This window comes from Cyphellophora europaea (genome assembly GCF_000365145.1).
Source record: "Cyphellophora europaea CBS 101466 unplaced genomic scaffold supercont1.8, whole genome shotgun sequence".
Taxonomy (NCBI): domain Eukaryota; kingdom Fungi; phylum Ascomycota; class Eurotiomycetes; order Chaetothyriales; family Cyphellophoraceae; genus Cyphellophora; species Cyphellophora europaea.
Genome location: NW_008481814.1, coordinates 238224 through 256229, shown reverse-complemented (window position 1 = coordinate 256229; position 18006 = coordinate 238224). Strand labels below are relative to the sequence as shown.

General features: G+C 54.8%; 6 protein-coding genes across 6 annotated transcripts; 2 read left to right on the top strand and 4 right to left on the bottom strand.

Moving 5' to 3' along the window:
• Positions 1-60: 60 nt before the first annotated feature.
• Positions 61-1374, bottom strand: HMPREF1541_07891 (uncharacterized protein; the record flags this gene model as incomplete). The annotated part of the gene is made up of 4 exons (XM_008722214.1): positions 61-235; positions 351-468; positions 786-1193; positions 1332-1374. 4 exons carry the CDS (start codon positions 1372-1374, stop codon positions 61-63), a joined length of 744 nt encoding a protein of 247 aa, XP_008720436.1.
• Positions 1375-1759: 385 nt separating this feature from the next.
• On the bottom strand, positions 1760-3965 carry HMPREF1541_07890 (uncharacterized protein; the record flags this gene model as incomplete). Its single annotated transcript, XM_008722213.1, has 3 exons — positions 1760-2425; positions 2496-3776; positions 3924-3965. The coding sequence occupies 3 exons, from the start codon at positions 3963-3965 to the stop codon at positions 1760-1762; spliced, it is 1989 nt and encodes a 662-aa protein (XP_008720435.1).
• Positions 3966-4512: 547 nt separating this feature from the next.
• HMPREF1541_07889 (uncharacterized protein) lies at positions 4513-8436 on the top strand (the record flags this gene model as incomplete). The annotated part of the gene is made up of 1 exon (XM_008722212.1): positions 4513-8436. The coding sequence occupies one exon, from the start codon at positions 4513-4515 to the stop codon at positions 8434-8436; it is 3924 nt and encodes a 1307-aa protein (XP_008720434.1).
• A 2165-nt stretch (positions 8437-10601) lies between these two features.
• On the top strand, positions 10602-11956 carry HMPREF1541_07888 (uncharacterized protein; the record flags this gene model as incomplete). Its single annotated transcript, XM_008722211.1, has 2 exons — positions 10602-11768; positions 11885-11956. The coding sequence occupies 2 exons, from the start codon at positions 10602-10604 to the stop codon at positions 11954-11956; spliced, it is 1239 nt and encodes a 412-aa protein (XP_008720433.1).
• Positions 11957-12887: 931 nt separating this feature from the next.
• Positions 12888-15680, bottom strand: HMPREF1541_07887 (uncharacterized protein; the record flags this gene model as incomplete). Its single annotated transcript, XM_008722210.1, has 1 exon — positions 12888-15680. The coding sequence occupies one exon, from the start codon at positions 15678-15680 to the stop codon at positions 12888-12890; it is 2793 nt and encodes a 930-aa protein (XP_008720432.1).
• Positions 15681-16227: 547 nt separating this feature from the next.
• HMPREF1541_07886 (protein disulfide-isomerase domain) lies at positions 16228-17774 on the bottom strand (the record flags this gene model as incomplete). The annotated part of the gene is made up of 2 exons (XM_008722209.1): positions 16228-17586; positions 17631-17774. 2 exons carry the CDS (start codon positions 17772-17774, stop codon positions 16228-16230), a joined length of 1503 nt encoding a protein of 500 aa, XP_008720431.1.
• Between the last annotated feature and the right edge of the window lie 232 nt (positions 17775-18006).

The following is an 18006-nucleotide window of genomic DNA, read 5'->3' as shown; positions in this document are numbered from 1 at the left end:
CCCCCCCCCCCCCCCCCCCCCCGGGCCCCATCTGCTCACGAAATCAAAAATTCTCAGTGATTACACGCACCGCCCACCATCAACCTCGACAGCATTCCCCGTGAGGAAACTCGCCTCATCACTGGCCAAAAACGCGCACGTGTTGGCCACGTCGCTCGGCTTGGTGCCGCGGCCTAACGGCACCGTCGACATGAAGACCTTTTCGTTCTCGGGCTTGCCGAGGAAGAGGTCCGTTCTGTTTCAACGACTGTCAGCCAGGCGGAGCCCTAGGAGATCCCTTGCAGGGACAGAGATGGGAGAAGATGGGAGGAAGACTGAAAGGGGAGATGGGAAAGGAGAAAAAAACGTACAGTCCAGTCCCCATGCCAACAACGGGACACACGCTCAGCATGCGGATGTTGTCCTTGGCGTACTCGACGGCGAGGCACTTGGTGGCGTTGATGACGGCGGCTTTGGAGGCGTTGTACCCTAGAAGAGAAAGGGTTGCGAGTGTCAGTGCGGGCTGGTGGTGGAGGGAGGGCGAGGTTGATAGGGGCAGGTGTCTCCAGTGCAGCCTCGTGGTGCGTGGGCCGCCACAAGATGTGCATGGGCACATGGGGAAATCGCTTGCGCGCGCGGGTGCGTGACGATGCTGACACGGAACATCAGGCGGACTGCGGCCGCGTGGGGCCTGCCAACGCTCAACGCGAGTTTGACTCAACCGGCCGCGCACCACTTGATTCTCCCAGAGCAGCTCTCGCAGGCGAATAAAGAAGATCGACCAGGAGCAAAGGACAAAAACTCACAAATCAGCCCCGGCCTAGGCCGAATCCCCGCCGTGCTCGCAATGTTGACAAACACGCCCCCGTTCCCCTGCTTCTGCATCTGCGGCACGATCTTCTGCACACTGAAGAAAATACTCTTGACATTGACGTTCATGACCATGTCATACTCCTTCTCCGTAGTATCACCATTACTCTGATTCCGATACGTGGTGCCCGCATTGTTGATGACGATGTCGATCTTGCCGTAGGCGTCGAGGGTCTTCTTCAGGCAGGCCTCCCACTGGTCGCCCTTGGTGACGTCGGTGAGGTGGAACTCGCAGCCGAGGTCTTTGGCGGTTTTGCCGCCGACGGCTTCGACGAAGTCGGCGATGACCACTTTGGCGCCCTCGGCGAGGAATTTCTCGACGATGCCTTTGCCGAAGCCTTGGCCTGGGGGTCCGGGTGAGGCGGTTAGTATTGGGGTGGTGGTGTTGGGACAGAGGGAGAGAGGGAGGGAGGGAGGGAGGGAGTAAAGAGGGGAGGATTGGCTGAGGTTGCCGGGTTGGTTGAAGAGGGAAAGAAGCGTACCTCCGCCGGTGATGATGGCGACCTTGCCGTCGAGTCTGCCCATGTTTGTTAACTTCTGGTGGTGGTTTTAATGGGTGGTGAGGGTGCTTGGATTGCTGTCTCTCTTGGTCTGGTTGGCCTCGCTTCGAGTGCTTACGGGGTTCATCTACATCAAGGAGGGGTCATGCAACATATAGTTCTGTCGTGCCTCGAGTCTGACTCTGCGGAGGCATGCTCGTGGTGCGGGGGATCTTCTCCATGGCGGTAGCCGAGGGTCTGCATGAACGCGTCCTGTTGGCTCTGTTCGAGTCGATCAGCGATGACGCAGCACCTTTTCACTGCCTGCATTGGGCCAATCAGAGAGGTCACGGCCAGAGATGAATAGTCCAGTGCGGAATGCGTGGTGCATTGCTACATAACTGTATGCATCGCGCAGTATGTGCCTGTGTCTAGTTGAAGTTGTTGTTGCCGCTGAGAAACGGCTCAAAGTACGAGGTCATCTCTCTGGCACTTTCCACGCCTAGACCGAGGTCGAATTCATTCAACATGCCATCCCAATCGGACTGCGACATGGGGAAGTCCGGCATCGATTGGTAGTGCATCGCATAGGGATCTGCCATTTGGGGCGAAGGCTGACTGCTATCGTCCTTGATGGGCGTACTGCCCAGATCTTGAGCCAGTAGAGTCTCGGCGATCTTGGTGAAGTTCGAGCAAGCGTTGCGTAGTTTCAAGCATGCCGACGACTTCAGTGCGGCCCCATCTAGTACCGACACCACATCTCGGAGCAAAGCCAGGTCTCCGTGGTTGCGCTGTGCAATTGTATTTCCGAATATCACGATGATGGGCACAAATGGCACAAAGAGCAGTGTGCAGTTGATGAAGAGGACCCAGTTCTCGGGCGGCTCCTCTTTGACGATGTTCCACGCTTCGAACAGGAGCGCCAGAGCCTTGCGCGAGCTGTGAACCGCCTCATCGCAGGATTGCAACGGATGCGCAGGTTGTTTGGGAGGTATGACACGATACACGATGGCGAGAAGGCACTCGATGAACATCTCCGACGTTAGAACCGAGAACTTGGCTTGCTCTAGCCAGGGTATGTCTTTGACATTGGCGATCTGTACATGTTAGCGAGTGGCACAGCAACCAGTAAAGTGAACTTTCCTCCTTGAATGGGCCACGGAGCACCTCGAGCTTCTGTACAAATGTCCTGGCTCGCTCCGAACGGACTTCGACTGGCTGCCGTTGGGCCGATACTGAGAAGAGTTGTTCATATATGTCGCCCTGCAAAACGGCAAATTCTACCATGGCCAAGAACATTGTGCCCCAGGACTTATCATCCAGGTCACCGCCGAGATCAGCTGGCCAGCTTGGTCGGTCGACAGTGATGTCGTAATCATGAACGTTTGGGGTCCGGCCAAAGTTGAAAGCCAAGCCTTTGTCCATGGTGTAGACGTACCAGAACGTGAGTCGTTTTCGACGGCCGTCATTGTCATCTCCGCTGGGCAACCGATGAAGACCAAGGTCGAGGCACATCCGAGCCGCAGTGCAGGTCAGCCTCCATGCAGAGGAAGCCTGACCATATTCCATGGCCAGAGACGCGCCAATAATGATGGACTGGCACGCTTCGAGTGAAGGCTCGACACAGAGTCGGAGAGAATGGACTGCCGTGTCGACGTTTTTCCGACAGAGCTGCTGGTGAGCATTCAGTTCTGCTCTGGTGATGCCGAGATGCTCGGGCAGCTTGTTATCGACATCGCGGAACAGGTTGAAAAGTCCCCCATTGACTATGATCCAAGTGTAGATGGAGTACTCTTCCATTGGAAAGTAGACTTTTTGGCAGACGCGGGCAAAATCGTCATAACGCATAATCTGATGCTCGATGAGCCAGCGCTGCACAGTCATCCTTGCGATCTTCAAGAGCTTAAGCACAAGAGACATGGGTGGGAGTATGAGACCGGCGAGTTCTGGGTACTGAGAAAAGGGCTGCTGGCTGGGCGAGTCCTGAGGGGGGGACTTAGCACTCGCCGCTGCCACATCTTGCAGAAGCTTCTGCACCACGGTTTGATCAATGCTTGAAGCGCTCCCTCGATCAGAGTCGCTCGGAGAGGCGGACGCGAGAGCTACACCCAGGGACTCCGTGATCTGGCGGGATTGTGCGATGAAAGATAGGTCGCCTTCGTAGGGAAGCTCGACTTCTTGTTCCTGACTGCTGATGACTCCCTCTGGCAGCTGATGGGGCGGTTCGGACGGTGGCTTTTGGTTCACGTTGGCGCTGGAGTTCATGGCAAGGATGTTTTGCAGAGCTGCCGAGAGGTCCTCGAGCTTGCGGTTGACACTGGCGATACCCTCATCGTATTTGCTTGAGAGCAATACGCGTTGCTTCTTCTCGGGGGCGCGCTTGGTGGTACGACAGGGTATTTGGGACGCAATACAGCTGTTGCATGGCGTCTTCCGGTCGCACTTGATCTGTAGGGGCCGTCAGTACTTACGAGCGCGTTCCCGAAGGTGTAGAGATGTACTTTACGGCTCCTACAGGTATCACACTGTGTGAGGTAAGTAGATGGCAGTAAGTACTAGGGATACGAATCGGGTATAGCGTGGTCCAACACGTACTGCCGGCACTCTCAACACAACATCGCCTTCATGATCGGACATTGCTTCCAACTGCCTCTTGTCAGTTCTGATCGGTGTTTCGGGACGAATTCATCCAATGCAGCTCGGATGCGAATGATGATGGGGAGACAACCGTGCCTGGACGCTGGCGAGAAATGGGACGACTCTGTCGGCACCCGCGGGCCCCGGAGCGAAACAGACGAACCCACCAATCGGACCAGACGATACACGAGACCACGAGTTTTCGGGGATTCGAAATGTCGAGAGAGATTTCCCAGAAGTCGTTTGGCGGAGCGGGGTTAGTGTCGCCTTGATTGACGCCAATTCGCGTTGATGATCCTATCAAAGGGCTGCTTTTTCTTCGGCATGAAGCCGAATGACTCCAACCCGCCAAGATGGGCCCAAGGCGTGAGGTCGCGTAGCTTTCGGGCTTTTTATACGTGCACGATACGAAGCCGCTTGGATGATTGTTGCCTGCAATGACAAGAAGACATCACCGATCCATCTCTGCCATCTTCCCATCTTTATATCTATCAACCATGGCCTCTATTGATGTCCTAGAGCTGGTCTCAGAGTAAACCCACCCAGCATGGCTCACACGCCACAAAAAGTCGATGACGCTACTACCCCAGATTCCGAGAACAAGGTCAGGGACACTCGCGACCATGTCAACGAAAAGCAAGATGATGCCAGCGACGGCAGCTCGAAAGATGGTGAGGAGAAGGAGCCTTCTGGCGGCATTGGGCACTATGTCAGAATCTTTCGTTACGCCGATGCCCTGTCCAAGACCCTCTTTGTTGTCGCCATCGTCGGTTCGATAGCCTCAGGCGCAGCCTTGCCATTGATGTCCCTCATCTTTGGCCAATTTACCAACCAGTTTAGCGACTTCTCGATCGGACAAGCGAACCGCGAAAACTTCCAAAACTCGGTCGACGACCTAGTTCTGTGGTTCGTGTACCTCTTCATCGCTCGGTTTGTCATCGTCTATGCTGCCAACGTCGCCATCAGCACCGCTGCCATACGAACAACTGCGGCTATCAGAAGGGCCTTTCTGGAGGCTACCCTACGGCAAGAAGTGTGGCATTTTGACAAAGCGTCCAATGGCTCCGCAGCTACCCAGGTCACCACCAACGGCAATCGCATCAACCAGGGTCTAGCAGACAAGCTGGCCTACATAGCGCAAGGGCTTGGCCTCTTCTTCTCGAGCTTCATCATCGCTCTGGCCGTTCAATGGAAGCTTTCACTCATCATCATGTCAATTGTCCCCGCCATCTTCCTGGTGACAGGAGGCTGCATCGCAGTCGATGCTATTCAAGAGGCTCGCATCGTCAGAATTTACTCCAGGGCTGCCGTGATGGCTCAAGAGGCCATCAGTTCCGTCAAGACTGTTCACGCCTTCTGGGCTCAAGAAAAGATCGCTGCCAAATATGACGTCTTTCTGCAAGATGCATGGAAAGAGGGCAAGAAGAAGAGTCCCAATTATGGAATCCTCTTCTCCACCGAGTACTTCCTCGTCCTAGCTGGTACTGCCTTGGCCTTCTGGCAGGGCTTCCGCATGTTTCAAAGCGGTGAGATTGGCAGCGTGGGTACAGTTTTCACCGTGGTCCTGTCTGTCACGCTCGGTGCCACCGCCATGTCCCTTGTAGCTCCTCAGATCCAAAGCATTACCAATGCTTCATCCGCTGCAGCAGAATTGTTCTCCATCATTGACAAGAAATCCGAGTTGGATCCCCTGTCGATCGAAGGCAAGCAGCCGCCCACATGCCACGGCGAGATCCATGTACGCAACCTATGCTTTGCATACCCCTCGCGGCCTCAAGCCCAGGTTCTACACTCGCTTGATCTGTCGATTCCGGCTGGCAAGACCACTGCTCTGGTCGGTGCAAGTGGTTGCGGCAAGAGCACGCTCGTCGGCCTCCTCGAGCGTTGGTACGTTCCCACTAGTGGTGAGATCTTACTGGATGGTGTCGATATTAGCCAGTACAACACACATTGGTTGCGCAAACAGATCAGACTTGTCCAGCAGGAACCAGTCCTCTTCCGTGGTACCGTATTTGAGAACGTTGCCAAAGGTTTCGTGGGTTCTCAACTCGAACTGTCTCAGGATGAGCAGGTGAAGCTGGTTGAGGAGGCCTGCAAGTCCGCCAATGCTCACGACTTCATTGTCGATCTTCCCAATGGCTACCATACCCAGGTTGGCGAGCGTGCATCGATGCTGAGTGGCGGTCAAAAACAACGCGTGGCAATCGCGCGCAGCATTATATCTGACCCTCGGATCCTTCTATTGGACGAGGCCACGAGTGCGCTGGATCCCCGGGCAGAAAAGGTGGTTCAGGACGCACTGAATCGTGTGTCAATCAACAAGACAACCCTCATCATTGCACACAAGCTTGCTACTGTCAAGAAAGCTGATAACATTGTCGTCATGAGCTACGGCAAAGTCATCGAGCAAGGCACGCATAACGAGCTGATCGATCGAGACGGTCAATATGCGTCACTTGTCAGAGCACAGGATCTGGGTGGGGATCAGGGCGAAGCTGACTTCACCAAGGAGCAGGAAGATTCTGCTCTGGAACGACGTGCAACTCTCCAGCGCACTAAATCAGAAGCCCGCTCTGTCGCCGATGACGCCGAAGCTCAGAATCTTGCCAAGGGTACACTTGACTTGTCGCTTCTCAGGTGTATCTGGATCATGTTCTATGAGCAGAAAGACCTATATTGGTGGTTCCTCCTGTCCATGACAGGCTCTGTCATCGGCGGTGGCACGTTCCCTGCTCAAGCGCTTTTGTTCTCCAGGCTCATCAACGTCTTTACCCTGCAAGGCCAGGAGGCAAGCAACCAGGCGAACTTTTATTCTCTCATGTTCTTCATTGTCGCGCTAGCGAACTTGTTCGCCTACTTCGCCATCGGCTGGGCGTGTAATCACATCGGGCAAACTGTCACCAAAAGATACAGGCTCGAGATGTTCCATCGCATCCTGAACCTAGATGCGGATTTCTTCGATCGACCGGAGAATAGTTCGGGATCGTTGACGTCGAAACTCTCCTCGCTTCCCACAGCTCTGCAGGAGTTGATCTCTGCAAACATCATGCTCATGTTCATTGTCATCGTCAATCTAGTCTCGTCGTCGGCACTTGCCATCGCCTTCGGCTGGAAGGTTAGTTATGACCTATCTTCTCCTGAGTTCTTCTCTATGATTCACATGCTGACCACCGCAAAGTTGGGTCTTGTCGTTGTCTTCGGCGGACTTCCACTTCTCGTCAGCGCAGGCTTTGTCCGTATCCGCCTCGAACAGAAGAACGAGAACGAAGTTGGCAAGCACTTCGCTGAGTCGGCTGCGCTCGCCACCGAAGCTGTGACCTCCATTCGCACCATAAGCTCGCTTACCCTCGAAAGCCGCATCATGGACGAATACAACGCCACGTTGAGCGGCATTGTGACTCGCTCATCGCGCTCCCTGTTCTTCACCATGTTCTGGTACGCCATCTCCCAGTCTATCGAATTCCTCATCATGGCTCTTGGCTTCTGGTACGGCTCCCGCCTCCTCGCCAACGGTGAATACAGCACACAGCAATTCTTCGTCATCTACATCGCCGTGATTTTCGGCGGTCAAGCCGCGGGTCAATTCTTCGGCTACTCGACCTCCATCACCAAGGCCAAAGTCGCCGCCAACTACATTCTCTGGCTACGCACACTCAAAGCCAAGATCGCCGAAACTCCCGAAAACAAAGGCATCGGCCCCCTCTCCCGTCCCGGCGATAAAGACGGTGCCCTCGCCGTCGAAGACGTCGAATTCCGCTACGCGCAGCGCGACGCCGCCCGCGTCCTCCGCGGCATCACTCTCGACATCCCACCGGGCAGCTACGCCGCGTGCGTGGGGCCCTCAGGCTGCGGCAAATCCACGCTCATTTCCCTCCTCGAGCGCTTCTACGACCCCACCTCAGGCCGCATCACCATCTCCTCCACCGACATCGCATCCATGTCGCCCCGCAACTGGCGCGCCTACATGTCCCTCGTGCAACAAGAACCCACGCTGTACCAAGGCAGCGTGTCAGAAAACATCTCCTTGGGCCTCTCCCACACCCCCAGCGAAACCGAGCTCCTAAGCGCGTGCCGCCAAGCCAACGCCCTGGAATTCATCCAGTCGCTGCCCGAAGGTCTCGCCACTCCCTGCGGCTCTAAAGGCCTGCAGTTCAGCGGCGGGCAAAGGCAGCGCATCGCCATCGCGCGCGCCCTGATCCGCCAGCCGCGCCTGCTGCTGCTGGACGAGGCCACGAGCGCGCTCGACACGCAGAGCGAGCGCGTCGTGCAGACGGCGCTGGACCAGGCGACCAAAGACAGCAGTCGTACGACGGTGGCGGTCGCGCATCGCCTCAGCACCATCAGGCATGCGGACGTGATTTTTGTGTTTGCTGGGGGAAAGGTGGCGGAGAGGGGGACGCATGATGAGTTGTTGGCGCTGAGGGGTAGATATTTTGAGATGGCGAGGGCGCAGAGTTTGGATCGAGCTTGAGATGGCGGCGCTTTCTATGTGTGTGTAGTGTGTGTGTATATGTAAGAGTAGAATGTTTTGGGAAGGGGTTGTCCGGGAGCTAGTTCGACCGGCGTCAGAGTAGCCAAATCCTCTTACGCCTCTCTCTCCCTCTCACTTTCAGTCTCTGTATTACCTATCTACATATTGATCTGGCTAGGCTCTGTCTTATCTCTCGCACAACTCACGAATCCCCATCCCCATTCCCACCCCAACAATCAGCTGCCTGTGCCGCTTCACTCCTCGTCGCCTACGCAGCCAACCGGTCCCCACTTCACAATCCGTGCTGTCATCATCAACCGTAGGCCGCACGCTCAGGCGGCGCGCAGCATCAGCATCAGCATCAGCCTCACCATGAATGCCTGGCCCCACGTGAACAGCGCGTTGGGCACGCATATGCAGGATCAGCGGCCTCCCGAAATTGCTGCTGGGCAGAGCAAAATGCTCTTCGTCGGTCTCACTCTCGCTGTCCGGGGGGACGACGGCGTGGTGGTTGGCGAACCTGTTGGGAATGGCGATTGAGAGACCAGTGTCGCTGTTTTGGGGAGGCCAGTGTGGGTACCGCTTCGTTGGCGCGGGCTTCAGCCACTTCAAGCTGATAGGTAGGGCCAAGTACGTGAAGAGATGGATCAGGAGGAGGAAAAGGAGCAGGAGGAGGCAGCCAAGTACTTGTAGACTGGTAGAAGGGGGCAACTGGTCGCTTGTAGATGGATGAAGTCGCTGACCGCGCATCTCGGCATGGGGAGTAGGTATCACTCAGCCTAGCCAGTCAATAGAAGGGGCTCGAGCAGCACCAGAAAGAGGCGGTCTGTGGGCAGTAGGTTTGACTGGAGCTGTGGCATGGATGTCAATGAGGAGGTTAAAGATCTTCCGCGAGGAGGTATCTGACTTGAGGGAATGGCTTTTATCTGTGTAGCTCTTGTGAGGGAGAACATGGAAATGGACACTGGGATTTCTAGTAGAGATGAGGTCTGTAAGGACAATGCGTCCGTAACAATGGCTGTAGGATACACGGGCATTTCCAACAAAGAGGTTCTTTCTCTTCAGACAACAATGGCATGGCCAGGCACGGTACGCCTGGCTGTGGCGCTTCGGTGTGCCAGAGATATATACTGAACTAGGAGAAGGGGAGAGGGACGCCTTCCGGCTTCGGTACAGGAGAATCCAAGGCCGAAAGGATACCAGGACTGCACCACCAATCTGAACACCTTGAGAAGTCCTGTCCCGATATTGTCTTGGTTTTGCTTATGTTGGAGGCTTATTCTGCATAGGCAAGTGGACAAGCGTCCCCAGCTAACGTTGTCGCTGACCTGAAGGACGATATACGGGCGCGTGGTAACATCGAGTGCGAGCTGCTGACGTGAAGCGCCTTTGCCACGCTGCAACCCCACGGAGCCCGAATCATATACGAGAGAGAAACGACGTGCTCCAGCCATTGTCCAAACCTACCTACTCGTGTCATATGCTCGCCACCCCCAGGATGTAACAGAAGTCCTGTGGCTCTACCTGGTTGTCCTACATGCCAAGACAACCTAATGCCACAGCACTTCAGGCACCCAACACGACGGGCTGACTCTTAGCGTCTATTACATATCTTAGACCTGACTGTCCTTGTTACCAAAGCCATCCAGATCTGTCGGTCCCTATACCGCCTCATACAGACCACAGACTCTTGTGACCAGCTGCCATGGTCTCTACTCTGACCCATCCTTTTGGCGTCGCCGCCCCAGCTTGGCCTGGCAGGAGCAACGACCATACAGTCACAAGTCATTGTAAGTACAGACACACCTTGAAGTGAACAATGGTCATCCACAAAATAGCTCAGAGCATGCAGCACCAAGAACGAGCTGGCGTAACGTATACGCCGCCAGACCAGTTTTCCCCGCCTCCATGAATTGAATCGGCTGGGTAGGGTAGCCCTAGCAATGGCTGACAGATTCGAGTTCCGAAATGGGATCATATAGAACGCTTCGTAGCCCAAGAGCCAGAACTCTTCCAAAGCTTCACGAATATGTGAGTCTCACTTTCCCTCACCTCGTAACCTTGACCTAACCAATCTCAGGTACCCTCGCGGCATACCACAGAAGCAAGTCGTTCAATTACGCGATGAGATCCTCAAGCGTGTCGGCACCGAAGGGCAAGCCTGCATGCTCTTCACGCATCCAACCTCGGTGGCCGCCCTCGTCGACTGGGCCTCTTCCCCTGAACGGAAGGACAATATGGTCCCCCGAGAAGCATTCACCATCCGTGCCTTCAGCCTTGGCCCGCAGCGACTCTGGGTGGCTTTCGTCCCTGCTGACGCCAACATGAAGATTCAAGGATTCTGGATGCATCCAGGCGTCGGCATCTCGACCAGACAAGCCCAGGAGGCCTTCTCTCATATCGATGTTCTTGAAGAGATCCAGGTCGACTCCGAAGTCCTTGCAATACCATTGGAAGCGGAAACTATCTATGCTGCTCTCCGCGAGCGCATCATTGGCATCGTCAATCGGGCTCCGCTCTCGACCTCTAACCGTCCCACATCGTCAGATGTCTACCTCTTTCCAACCGGCATGGCCTCTATCTATCGCTTACATCAACTCCTTCTCAGGACATCCCCCGGTCCCACCGTCGTCTTCGGCTTCACGTTCCACAGTACCCAACACTTGTTTGAAGATTTCCACCCGCCCGACGCACCCTTCCTCAACCTCGGCAACGCCGACGCCGCCGATCTCGCCACCCTGCGCACCTACCTCGCCGACCTTGCCTCCCAAGGCAAAACCATCCAAGCCCTCTGGACCGAATTCCCTAGCAACCCCAACTGCGTGACTCCCGACATCGCCGCTCTACGTGCGCTGGCCGACCAGTACGGCTTCCCCCTCATCATCGACGACACGGTCGCCAGCCCCGCCAACGTCGACGTCATGCCCTACGCCGACATCACCATTACCTCGCTCACCAAATCCTTCTCAGGCTACTCCGACGTCATGGGCGGCAGCCTGATCCTCAATCCATCCTCCCGCCTCTACAACCACTTCCACACCCTCCTCGCCACGCACTACCACAATGGTCTACACCACGCCGACGCCGCCGTCCTGCTCGCCAACAGCGCCGACTTCCTGTCCCGCAGCGCGATCCACAACCGCAACACCGCCGCCCTGGCTGGCTTGCTTGCTACCTCCCCACTTATCACAGAGGTCTACCACCCGCTACACCTCCCCGACTCACGACCGCACTACGAAGCCAGCATGAGGCCTCCCACCGAAGACTTCACGCCGGGATACGGCCTTCTGCTTTCCGTCGAGTTTGTGTCTCTGACTGCATTGACTGCGTTTGTAGGACCCCCCTCCACCGGCCTCCCTCTTCACTCTCTCTACCCAGAGTCAAATCCCTCTTTCTCACGCCAGCCTCCACATCCCCTCCACATCCTGTCTCTGACCCCTTCAAACAGTATGACGCCCTCGACATCTACAAATCCCCACACCTCGGCGGCCACGTCACGCTCGCCCTGCCGTACATGTAAGTCAAATTGAACTCTCCTTGGGGACAACCTCCTCCTCTCTTCCGCATCTACTTCTACTTACACGTTCATCCCAACTGGAGCTCCGTGCAAGTCGTGGCGGCATCCCCTCATTCTCATCTGATCATTCGCATTCGCCCCCCCCCCTCTCTCGCACCACTCTCCGCAGCATTCCCCCCCGGGGGAAATCCCGCTCTACCCAACCACAACACCCAAAGAGTCTAACCGAGTCTGTCCCCGCAGCTACGGCATCTTCGGCATGATGGGCCCAGCCGAGCTGGACAAGGTGGGACGGTGGGGGTACCGCAAGACGCAACTGCGGGTTGCGCCCGGGTTGGAGGACACGGAGGAGTTGTTGGGCGTGTTTAGGGTGGCGCTGGAGGCTGGAGAACGGGCCGCCGCTGTGGAAGAGCAGGGTGAGAGAGGGAAAGAAGAGTAGGAAATTGGGGAGGGGTAGGGAACGGAGAGTAGGCCATGAGGAAATGTGGAGGTGGTTTGGACACTCTTCTGACATAGATGATGGAGAGGGAAAGAGGAGGAGGAGGAAGAAGAAGGGAAGAGATGGGATGGTATGGCATTAGAAGTCGCTTCGTGGACTCTCTCCTTTTGTAAAGGCTGCATCGCGGCATCTATCTAGTCGATAGTCTGTGTCCAAGGAAGCAAGCCCGTGTCCAAGGAAGCAAGCCAGTGTCCAAGATAGCCTCGTGTCGTATCTCATGTGCTCAGACCTTAGACTCTTGGCCTGAGTATTCCTTGTCCTGAGCAAATCTCTCGCATCGTGTTGCAATGTGTTTCCACCCCTTCCATCAGCTCAAGCACTTCTCCAAAGTTCTGGTCATGACTCGTCCGGTCGTCGAAATCCAGCCGCCAACACCGATCATCATTTTCAAATGGGCCATTCTTCGTGCAATAGTTACCAGCCTCGCCTCAGGAATCAATCATCCTCACCATCCTCGTCCCACTGATCTACATACGAGGTCACGGTCCTAGCAGTCTTACGCTTGGGCCGTATAATCTCCTCATCCGACAACTCTTCCTTCAACTTCCGCTTGCCCGCGAGCTTCTTGTTCGGAGCACGCGACGCTGTACCGCCGATGCCTCCGCGCCGCTGAGTATCGCCACGTCCGCGGGCAGCGCCAGATCTGCTGGCCTTGGTCGCCGGGGTCTTATCCGGAGCGTCCTCGGCCCGGCCGGCTACACGACCCAGAGAATTGGCACGAGAGTCATCCTTGACTCTTTTGCCGCTTTTTGGCTTGCTTGGTGGTGTGGCAGCTGCGATATTGTGAGAGCGTAGCTGTTGCTCAAGAGCTGCACGTTTGCGGTCAGCGACAAGCTGGAGCATCTCTTCCATGGTACCTTGAGGCACAGGGTCGTAAGAAGGGTAGCCCATCTCTACAATCTCACGATCACCACCATCATAGAACCAAATCATCTTGGGATCCTCGACTTCTTGACCTTTGCGGATATCCCAGATGCCGTGGATCACGCCTGGGCCTTCGGGGCTATCAGGATGACCGACGACTTCATATGTACCATTGCGGTGACTTGTTGCTTGAACGTGGTATTTAGGGTGTGGTCGATCAGCATCTTTGCGGTCACGAACGTAACGATCAATGACATCGTCCATTGATGTACGCTGTTTGATGGTGGACGTGCTCATGAACCGCCATTTGAAGCCGTCAGCGTTGAATACATTCGTGGTGCAGTAGTCCTCAGGGTCGTAGCCTTGTTTATCCTTCAATCTGAGCTTGACCTTTAAGGCTGGACCAAACCCTGGTGGGGGACGAGCGCGCTGGCTTGTAGAGCAATCAAACTCTTTCGCGACGAACCATCGGCCTGACAACTGATCGTGCGAGGCAACTGACATGACGAGCTTCTGCCATGTAACATCCACGCGACTTGTACCAGGGAAAGCATTATCAAGTTCTGAAGATGTTAAACCCTCAGGGGGCACAGTCTGCCAAATCTCGAATCTGGTAGGGAAACCGTCAATATCATCGATCATACCCGCAGCCTTCTTTGCCTTGATTTCCTTATCCTCGGCTTGTAGCTGGGCTAAAAACTCATTCATCTCAAGGATCAGAGCATTGATGTTCTGCTGATCAATCCCAGCCTCTTGCAGGGCTTGGGCAACCGGGTTCCACGTTGCGACCGATTCATCCAGACCATCACCAACAACTTGGAGAAGTGCATTGGCCTTAACTCGAATGTTGTCTGTAATAAAGGCTCTCTGCTTCTTCCATAGCTCTAGATCTTTGGTGTCAAGAGCAAGGACAGGGACTGAATCTTCAGGTGTTAAGATGTCCCCTCGTAGCGAAGGGCGCGCTGGAGTCTGGAACGGAGTGTCAAGCTTCTTCTTGACAGAAATAGGCTCTGTGTCAGCATAAGCCCCATTCATGTTGCTGTTGGTCAAGTTAATCGGAGTTCGGTCCCCGTGATCGAACGGTCGTGAGATGTCTTCCACTTCCTCATCATCGTCCTCCTCCTCCTCATCACTTGAGATATACTCCTCGCTCTCAGGATCCAGCTCCATCGCGATAGCAGTAAGCTGGTCACGCAGTATCTGCTCTTCTGTAATAGTGTTGTGGGTGATAGCACGTTGCTCGTCATTCTGAGGCATGTCAAGCAAACTCTTGAGATACGTCAACTGAACGTTGCACCGGAATATCTCCCACAAGCAATACATCATTAGATTACGGCCCATTGGGTTGTTCTTCGTTACTCGAGCCTTCTTGAGCCAATCTTGATTCGGGATAAGAGAGTTGCGACCGAGTCTGTTGATAGTCCGGTCAATCAGGTCCTGAACCCCAAGATGACGTGCATTAATACGCTTCTGAACCCGTTTCCACTGTATCTGGGCCTCCACGAGTTCACCAGCAGTGATTGAGTAGTCGGTCTTGCGCGAAGGGGGGTCTGTGTGGATATTCCGCTTGGCCTGAACCACGATAGCTTTTGATGGACTAGGCTGGCGCTTCTGCTTCTTTCGCTCCAGTTGTCGACCTCGCTCCTCCTCCATAGCCTGCTCCAATTCGGCAGGAGACATCTTCTCCTGGCCGTCAGGGGCCTTCTGTGGGATCAAACCCTTTTTGACAGCCTCAGTCCAGACAACTTGCATCTTAGTGGTCGCAAAGTCGATGAGCTCCAGGCGACGATCGTGATTGTCAATCATGGTAGCCCAGTAAGCCCAACGTTGAATGTAAGCCAGGATCTCCATGTAAATAGGCAGATCGGGGGCGGGCAAGAGCTTCTGGTTAAACCGGAGAACATAGTCTGGCTGTTGGTTGAGAGTTCCAGGAGAGCTTGACACATATCTGCGGGGTGGTGTAGACGAGGCACGGCCAGCCTGTGTTCGATGAGTTCGGTAATCTTGACTGTGGTCTTGTTCGGCTAAGAGGTTGCTTAGCCCTTCAGTGGTGAGAGGGACAAAAGGATCATCGCTATTGTCATGCTTGCGAGACTGTACCGGCCCAGGCTCTCCATGCTGCGGTAATGCACCTCTTGCTGACTGAGACTCAAAGAGGTTGAGCTGCTCAATCACCTCATCACTGTCACTCTGGTCACTGGATTCTTGCTTGTTGCTATGTTTCATCGAAGCGTTGACTTCGCCTGGCGCTGTGAAAGGATCGCTGAGCCGGGTAGGATAAATGAAAGCCGGACTGGACATCGTCGAACTCGGCGATGAATCCAAGGCTGCCACGATAGGCTTGTTGGGGGTCAGCGGGGCCATGTTGAGGCTGAGATCCCTGGCAGCTTTAACTACACTGGCCTCGCCGTCGGTTATGGGCATTGGAGGTGCCTCACCTGCTGTAGGAGGTGTTGTAGATCATGTCATGTCGCAAACCATTCGCATAGCGAAGTTGCTGTTGTGAAAGGAGTATGAAAGTCGAAAAGGCTAAAAAGACTTAGGACGCAGCCAGGGAATCAGATCTAGATCTGGAGCCTGAACAGAGATTCACCCATAGATGACACATGACTGAGGACAATGGTAAGGCGGTCAAGCCGATTCTGCCAGATTCGAGTCGGTGAATGAGATCAGTCTAAGGAATTGCGCTACGCGCAAGACCAATAGATCAGAGTCTGCATCAATAAGATCAAAGCATTGAAGCAGAGTACCTGCCATCAAGGAAGCCGTATCCAGCAGCTGTGAAGTCAGTAGAAAACAATGCTTAATCAGAACGGTTTTTCTTGATAAGGAAATGGTAAAGATAGAAATGCAAGAGGAAAATTTTCGTTGGTCATTCATCTGCGCATCAAGCGTAACTCAAAAGAGAGTGTCACAGCTCGTCGTGCTCGGGCTCGGGTTCGGGCTCAAGCTCGGGCTCAGGATCTGCTACAGTCTCGTCGGTAGGAGAGTCCTCTGCGATTTCCGGCTCTGCTTCTGGCTCAGGCGCAGGGGCCTCGTTTTCTTTGCCGCCAAAGGCTGTGGGCAACTTCTCGGGCTGACCATCACCAAGCTTGATAGCATCAATGAAATTTTCAATATTCGGAAAGGACGAGGGATCGCCTTTGAAGTGACGCCACCAGCCGCGCTTATTGTTCACGGCAATAATTTCAAGTTTGGAGTCATCCTGTAGACCAAGATCGGCACGGATAACCTTGGCCTGCTCGTTATCAGCAGAGACGCCGTAAAAGGGGAAGGTATTGTCTCTGCGTCTGGTGTGCTTGTCGGCGATGTTGGCAAAGTGAATTAGTGCCTCTGAAGCCTCCTCGGCTACGTTAACCTCAGAACCAGCGGGGAGGAGGACCAGAATGCAGGTGCCCTTCTTCGGGCCAAGAGCAGCTTCATTGAGCTCCTCGACAGAAGCTAGAATAGGGATGGCTGGGATTTCGGGCATGACAGCGGGCTTCTGGTCGTCGACGATAGGAAGAGGCGACTCCGTAGGGGTATCCTCATCAAGAACAATGGTTTTTGCGCCAAGCTCGTCGTCCAGATCAGATGATTTGTGAGCCTCAGAGGCTTTAGAGAACGAACTCGAAGCCGAGGCAGCCTTCTTTTGGTCTTTTGCCTTGGTGGCTTTAGCCTTACCAGGAGCCGGGTCGGGATTGGGCGATGCGAACTTGCTCAAAAGATCGATCAAAGGCTGTCTCTTCATGTCGGCGGAATAGACAGTATGTGGTGATCCGTCGCCAGGAATGACAACGATGGAAGGGAAATCGCTAACGCCAAACTTGTCGACGGAGGTTTGCTCCTTGCTTCTGATCTGGCCAACGCTGACGGAGCCCAGGAATTCAATAGCCAGAGCTCTGATCAGAGCACTGGTTGTGCCCTTCTCGGTGAAGAGGATGGCTTTCGTTGAAGTTGCAGTATCCGCCAACCAGTTGTCAATGGTAGAATCTTGTAGCTTCTTGACATGGTTTGGGATCTTGTCGATGACAGCGTCGACAATCGCTTTGGCAGTCCTCGGTCCTTGATAGTCCTCGACCATAGGCCTTCCGCGCTTATTTCCAGGCTTGACAATCTTGAGGGTAGGGAAGCCTTGGACTCCCATCTGGCCACAGAAGGGCTTGTTCGAATCATCGTCGCAGTTGATAGCAGCAACCTTTGCGAGTCCGTCAAGATTCTTTGCTGCCTTCTCGTACGCGGGCTTCAGGTTCTGGCAATGTCCGCACCAAGGTGCATAGAACTCGACGATCTGCACGTGTTAGCAGAGTATACAGTTGGTCACACCTGACTCACCGAGCTGTAGTTGGACTGAGCAATCAAAGAATCGTAAGTCTTAGCCGTGACTTGCAGGACGGGTGAGTTCTTGGTGTAGACGGCATCTGCGTTGACAAGAGCACCAGCCAGCGCGAGCAGAGCAACACCAACTTTGGTAGCCATGGCGGCGTTAGCAGACGATCTGGGGGACAGCACTTCAGGGAATCAATTCATGAAATAACAAGCCGGAATCGACAAGTGGTCTCATCATCGGTGATACACCAGTCTTCTCGTCGTTGGCCAGAGTGTCAACTTCGTGGCTGGCCGCAGGAATCTGGGGAAGCTGCATTCAGCCTTGCACCACTGCGTTCTCAGCTCCGCGGGTGGGTTTCGCCAAGCTGTACTTCTCTGCCTT